This window comes from Erigeron canadensis, unplaced genomic scaffold (genome assembly GCF_010389155.1).
Source record: "Erigeron canadensis isolate Cc75 unplaced genomic scaffold, C_canadensis_v1 Conyza_canadensis_unscaffolded:185, whole genome shotgun sequence".
Lineage (NCBI taxonomy): Eukaryota > Viridiplantae > Streptophyta > Magnoliopsida > Asterales > Asteraceae > Erigeron > Erigeron canadensis.
This window is the reverse complement of record NW_025215587.1, coordinates 21,850-29,368: the sequence shown is the minus strand read 5'-3', so window position 1 is coordinate 29,368 and position 7,519 is coordinate 21,850. Positions and strand designations below refer to the sequence as shown.

The following is a 7,519-nucleotide window of genomic DNA, read 5'->3' as shown; positions in this document are numbered from 1 at the left end:
ATAGTGAAAAAATATCTCCATGAATAAGTCAACCTGCTCATATAAAACCAAAACTTGTACAATTTGAAAACGAACCCTATTTCTCTCTCCTACATGGCGATTTTGAAAAACCTACCGTCTTCTAATTTTCTGGCCTTAATTCGTGATTCTATTACTGATTATGGTAGTTGATAGTGATCATTGTTCTCTTTTGGTAATCTGGTCATTTCGATTAGTGTTTTTATTGTTTTTCACGTTTTTAGGGTTTTCTTTTTCCGTTTCTTTTTCGCAAAACCCTAATTGTTTGTTTTTTCTGTCTTCCTGATCTCTTACTTGTCTGTATCGCGGACTGCCACGGGTAGTTTAGCTAGATTAGCTCGGAACCTGTTAAGGGATGGGGGACTGATTGACAAATAGGGTTTAGTAGGGTTAGGGTTTTTATTTTATTTCAGCTTTTTGGTGTTTTTTTGGTTCTTAGTGCTGCATGGTTATTGTGTTTTAGAGAGAGAGTGGACGATTGATTTTAAAGAGGTTAGTGATCGTATTAATAGATTAAAGGAAATTCGAGTGGGCAATCGGTGCCTTCTCCTTGTAACATGTCTGGAAAGAAAATAAGGGTCGAAGCCCGATTAAGGGTGGAACCCCAAGAAAAGAGGATAGCTCGAAGTTGGGGGAAGCAAGTCTTGATTCGGGAGAAAAACAACAAACAGTTAACGATGAGGAGCCAGGAATGGATTCTGGTCAGAATAAAAGTATGAGGAGATGAAGAGCAATGATGGGATTAATGGTACCCAAGAAAAAACAAATGATGATGTTGATCAGTTGGAGCATAATTTTGGGGAAAAACTTAATGGTAAGCATGGAAAAGATACGGAGATTGATGTTCAAGTTGAACAGGAACATATTGATGAAAATACTGATAATGCTGAACCTGCTAAACAAGTTTAGAATTCTAATCAATCTTATGCATCTAAAGTGCTTGTTGGATCGAGTAAACGAGTGGTTAACTTTAGGAAGATTGAAAATATGGAAGTACAAGATGGTGTGGATGTCGTTTTGCCAAAGGAGTCAGTTCGGATTATTCAGGATAAATTTGCAAATACGCTTTACGGGTATTTCTTGGGAGACAGAATTGCATATCCGGTTGTAGAGTACTTTGTCAAATCTATGTGGGCGAAATTTGGGTTGCAGAAGGTCATGATGAACGCTAGTGGTTTTTTTCTTTAAGTTTTCAGATACAAAGGGGATGAAGGAAGTCCTTGATGGTGGTCCATGGTTAATTCGTAATATACCAATTTCTTGAGGAAATGGAGCCCGACTGTTCAGCTAAAGAAAGAGGAGATAAAAGAGATTTCTGTGTGGGTCAAGATCCATAATGTTCCAATTGCAGCTTATTCGGATGATGGCTTAAGCATGTTGGCTTCAAAACTAGGAACTCCAAAACAACTAGATACATATACGAGTTCTATGTGTACTGAATTTCAGCTTGGGGAAGGAGTAGTTATGCTCGTGCACTTATTGACATATCAGCAAATGATGCTTTTAAGGATGTTTTATCTATTGCGATTCCAGAATTGGATGGAGATGGCTTTACGAAGGAGACAATGAAGGTAGAGTATGAATCGAAACCACCTATGTGCCCCAATTGCTGTGTGTTTGGACACCAAACAGATTCCTGTCCTAAACAGGTTCCTGTTAAGCAAAAACAAGTTATTGATGAGGATGGATTCACCAAAGTGCAAGGAAAAAAGAAGAATAGAACTGGTTTTCCCATCAAACAGAAAACCTATGGACCAATTGTTAACATACCGGGGAAAAAGGATATACCAAGTACATCTGGAGCGGCTAAATCTTCTCAACCTACTGTCACGACAAGTAACTCGTATGAGGTGCTTAATGACGAGTATATTCAAGGTGAAAGTAAGGCCTCTGAGCCAGGTAAAAATTCGACCAATAATACTTTTTATGTATCTATTGATTCGGAGGGGGATGAGGTGATTAATATTGTTGAAAATGAAACTGCCTCGTTTATGTCATCGGGAGTTCATAATGGGAAACAAGTAACAGGGGCAAGCACTCCTGATCGAGGGGTTTTCAATGGGTAGTATAGCCTCATGGAATATTAGGGGGTTGAACCGCCCCCTGAAACAAAGTGAGGTTCGACAGGTAGTTAAGGATAATAATCTTAATGTTTGTGCAATATTGGAGTCGCATATGGATGTCTCACGGCTATTTAAAGCTTGTAAGAAAATTTGTAGATCATGGGATTGGACGTCAAATGGGGGTTTATGTACTAAGGGTACTCGTATTATTCTTGGTTGGAATCCTGAGGTTGTTGATGCCATGGTGTTATCTCAGACTAACCAAGTCATGCATGTTCAATTAATGTTTAAAGTGGATAAAAAAGCCATGTTTGTTCGTTCGTCTATGCTGATAATGATTATAAGGATAGGAGGAGTCTGTGGCAGAATTTGGAAGTTCATAAAGTGTTTGTGCATGATCGCCCATGGGTGATTCTTGGGTATTTCAACTCTTCTTTGAATTTAGAAGATAATTTTTCAGGGACGTCAACTATCAATATTGGTATGCGTGAGTTTAAAGAATGTGTTGAAAGTATTGAAGTTTTTGATATTAATAGTGTAGGATTACATTACACGTGGGTTCAAAAGCCGAAGAAAGGAGTGGGAATTCTGAAAAAAATTGATCGTATCATGGGAAATACGCAGTTCACGGATCTTTTTCATTTTTCAGCCGTATAGGGTTTCAGATCATTCACCGTGTGTTTTGAAGCTGCCATGTATTGCTAGAGCACGATCCAAGCCTTTCAAATTTGCAAATTTTTTGGTTGAGAAAGTAGGTTTTCGAGACATTGTGGAAGTAGCTTGGGATATCAATGTACATGGGGTTAACCAATTTAGGGTGGTGAAAAAGTTGAAGAACCTCAAAGCTCCTTTACGTGGACTATTATTTAAACAAGGGAACCTTCATAAAAAAGTGGAATGCTTACGTAATGAACTAGATGATCTTCAAAAAGAAATAGACAAGGATCCGTTAGATGTTTTATTGCGTGAGAAGGAGAGTGATTGTCTTAAGCGGTTTCATGAAGCTACAAACGATGAGGAATCCTTTTTGAAGCAAAAATCTAAAGTGGAGTGTCTTGCTACTGGAGATTCTAATACCTCTTATTTTCATAACTCTCTTAAATGCAGGAACCATAGAGGTCGAATAGATGTGATTAAAGACTCCCAAGGTGTGGTTTGTGAAGGAAGCGATGTTCAGAATGCGTTGGTCAAGCATTATCAGAATTTTGGGGGTGCGTGGGCGAGGTTAATTCTCAACCATCTCCTGAATTATTCACTAACGTTTTGAATGAACATTCTGCTAGTAGTATGATTCGTGAGGTAACTAATGATGAAATAAAGACGGCTATGTTTTCTATTGGTGAAAACAAGGCACCGGGGCCTGATGGGATTACTTCGGCATTTTTTAAGAATACATGGTCGATTGTTGGTAAAGATGTCTTACTTGCTGTCCACGATTTCTTTAGAAAGGGAAAGTTATTGCCAGAAATTAATCATACATATATTGTCCTAGTTCCAAAGGTATCGACACCTTCTTCTATTAATGACTACCGACCTATTTCTTGTTGTAATGTGTTATTTAAGTGCATTAGCAAGATATTGGCTGACCGTATTAAGGATAGTTTAAAGGAGGTGGTTGGAATCAATCAATCTGCATTTGTACCAGGTAGGAGAATTTCGGATAACATACTTCTTACGCTCCTTATTATGCATAATTATCATAGAGTTTCAGGTCCTCCACGATGTTCATTCAAAGTGGATATTCAAAAGGCTTATGATACGGTTGATTGGGGGGTTTTGCAAGCTATTTTGTTGGGATTTGGATTTCACCGGATCATGGTCAATTGGATTATGAGTTGTGTGACATCTACGTCTTTCTCTATTAGTATTAATGGACAGCTGCAAGGTTATTTTAAAGGGAAAAGAGGTATTCGCCAAGGTGACCCAATATCACCATACTTGTTTACCCTTGTGATGGAAGTGCTCATGATGATTTTGCAACATTCAGTCTGATTAGATTCGTCTTTTCGGTTTCATAACAGGTGTGTCAAGCAAAGGATTATTAACTTGTGTTTTGCTGATGATTTATTTCTATTCTCGAGGGGTGATACAAGATCTGTGGGGGTTCTTATGAATTCATTTGATTCTTTTACCAAGATGTCAAGTTTGGTACCTAGTGTTCAGAAGAGCACCGTTTTCTTTTGTAACGTACCAGATGCAGTGAGATCATCTATCCTTAGTATCATGCCGTTTCAAGAAGGAAGACTTCCTGTAAGGTATTTGGGTGTTCCACTTATTTCGTCCAGATTATTGTAGAAGGATTGCAAGATTCTTGTTGAGCGTATGGAAAAAATAATAGGGGATTGGCGAAATAAATTCTTGTCATTTGCAGGAAGGGTGCAATTGGTTATATCGGTATTATCATCATTACATCTATACTGGGCATCTGTTTTTATACTTCCTGCTAGAATCATTAAGGACCTGGAAAAATCTATGCGGGGTTTCTTATGGTGTCAGGGTCCAATGCAACGGGGTAAGGCGAAAGTTGCTTGGAAGGATGTGTGTGTTCCAAAATTTGAAGGTGGTTTGGGGATCAGGAGGATTGATGATATGAATAAGGCTTTGATGGCGTCTCATATATGGAGTATTTTAACACGCAGGTCTTCTCTGTGGGTTGAATGGGTCCATGATCATCATCTTAAAGGACGGAACTTTTGGGATATTCCTGTTCGTGCTTCTGGAAGTTGGGGTTGGCGTAAGCTACTCAAAATGAGACCTACAATTCGTAACTTTATATGGATGAAGCTAGGGAATGGTAACAGTATTTCATTCTTCCTAGTGATATTAGACGGGTTGGTTTCTCATTGAGTACGAAGGTGGCTGATTTGATCAGTAATGGGTCATGGGTATGGCCTTCTGATTGGCTGAACAAATTCCCCATTCTTCGCAATTCTCCAAGTATTACCCTATCGAATAATTGTGATAAGCTGGTTTAGAGAGCAGATGACATGGAGACTGATGCTTCTACTTCTATCGTTTGGAACTCATTACGAAGAGTGGAACCACGTGTGGATTGGGCTGAAGCAGTTTGGTTCTCTCATTGTATTCCGCGTCATGCGTTCATGATGTGGCTTATAATGCGAAACAAACTATTGACGCAGGATAGAATATTGTTATGGAGCCCGACTCGCCGGAAGAATATGGATGTCATGTGTTGTAGCCTTTGCATTGCGGATTTTGATTCACATACTCATCTTTTTTTCAAGTGTTCCTATTCTAATCAGGTTTGGTGTCATATGCGTGGCTGGGCCAATATGCATGGTGTTCAACCTGATTGGAATTCTATTATGCAATGGCTTATAGCACGGGCTAAATCTAGATCGATTGGTAATGTCATTGGAAGGTTAGTTGTTGTTGCGTCTGCTTATTATATATGGCAGGAACGTAACAATAGAATCTTTAAAAACCATGCTCGTCCACCGGATATTTTGGCTAAATTGATACAAGATACTGTTAGATCAAGATTATGGAAGCTGAGGTTTAAGAAGACAGCTCGAGTTGTGCGCACATTAGAGGTGTGAGGTATATGTGGAGAGTTTTTATATCAAGATGGCTGATTAGTTGTCCTTTTATTAATAATGCTTGACTATGCTGTATTTTATCTATAGTGTAGGAAAAGCTAGTTTTGTTAGTTTGTTTTATGCTAGTTTTCATGTATACATATATAGGGTATGTCCTATATATGAACTAGTGTGATACTCCATCATACTAGCTTTATAATGTTTTTGGGTGTTGTTATATAAAGTCAACAGGATAATTTTCCCTTTACCCAAAAAAAACCTGCTCATATAAACAGTTCCCTTCCTAAGCAGCTGGCCATTCTTATCCATAATCTCAGTGTGCCCCATCAACCTGCACACTTCCCTGGTATTGATGCCAGAAGGAATGTCAATGGGCATCTCATTCTCATCAAAATAGTTCATCCTCAGGGCATCTCTTAGGGAATCAACAGTGATGGTGAAACTCTTGGTGCCTTGTTTAAGTGTGTAGTGGATGGACTCATCACTTTCCACATACACGGTAGTATACCAAAATTCACACAAATAATCATGGTACATTTTGCCCAGATTTCAGGTTAGGGCACCATATAAGGGACTACTTAAGAAAAAGGTATTTAACCTTCCAATAATAGATGTTGCCGAGTGATTTGTTGAGAGTTTGGTCAGCCAATTGTTCATATTTATTCTGATGGCATCGGCAGAAAGAGATGTGATTTGCCTTTTTAACATTGGCAGCAGGAGCATAGTTTGTGGCTAAGAGATTTTTGGGAGATGGTTTGGGAGCCATTTGAGATTAATGAAAATGAAATTGAAGGAATTTAAAGTTGATAAAAGAAATTTAAGAAGAGAGATGATGATGATTGGAGAGTAAATGAAGAAGGAAATAAATGAAGAAATTTGAAGATTTGGGAGTAAATGATTTTTGAGATGAAACTGAAAGTGAAGGTAAATATGGGTATTTATTGAGGAAAGAGAAAATGGAATTCAAAACGGTAAGTTTGAAAAATTTCAAAACAGTTTTGATCGGTTTTGACATCTACATTTAATGTTTTCCATCACACATAAATGTATGACGGTTGACAACCCAAAAAAATTACCAACTTGCACTTTTTGCCTTCCCAAGGTAACAAAACCATCATTTTAAGTTGAAAAAGTCATGCCACATAAGGTGAACAGTAACTGTCCAGATAAAAATTTGTATGGTTGGCATGCACTAGCATCAAGTGTTAAAAAACATATAATGACTTGACACACAAAGACTCATTTTAATGCATCTGGAGGTTGACAAGACACTCCAGTTTCACTGGTGGATTAGGCCACTAGAATATGCACTGATGGTACAATGGAGGGACACCCAGTAAGTATCCAGATTAAACCATTCTAGTAATCCTCAAACACGCACATCAACTAACATAAACAAATGAGAGGGACACATTTACAAAGCGACTGAAGTCACTTCAAACATGCACATCAACTTATCCAATATTAATGAGAGGGACACATTTACAAGGTACTAGAAACATTTTCCAGAAAAATTTGTCCAGTGAGAAAATAAATTAATAAATTCCCCCTGAAACTTAGATATATATAAAAAAATGTGGTCTGAGTCTTTCCCCCTGGAATGGTGATCCATAAATCTATCGGTGTAAAGATAGTATCACAAAGGCGTTCGATAGCTTTACTGGTATAGATTTATAAATCTGGAATCAAAGAACCCTGCTAGTGTCACAAAGGCGTTCATAACAAGGTTTCAGATTAAGGGTGTTCAACATTCCCAACTCACTGATAAGATTTTGAAAAGCTTTCTCATCCAAAGGTTTTGTAAATATGTCAGCAAGTTGTTTGTCAGTGGGGATGAAGTGGGTTTCAACATCATTTTTCATTACATGATCACGAATA

The 7,519-nt window shown here is 38.1% G+C and overlaps 1 protein-coding gene across 1 annotated transcript; it reads left to right on the top strand.

Annotated features, from left to right (window-relative positions):
* Positions 1 to 5,068: 5,068 nt before the first annotated feature.
* Positions 5,069 to 5,641, top strand: LOC122584265. Its single transcript, XM_043756479.1, has one exon. It carries the CDS (start codon positions 5,069 to 5,071, stop codon positions 5,639 to 5,641), a length of 573 nt encoding a protein of 190 aa, XP_043612414.1.
* The last annotated feature ends 1,878 nt before the right edge of the window (positions 5,642 to 7,519 follow it).

Excerpts from the sequence above, each read along its gene's own strand:
- LOC122584265 (XM_043756479.1), top strand. The coding sequence starts at position 5,069 with ATGGAGACTGATGCTTCTACTTCTATCGTTTGGAACTCATTACGAAGA.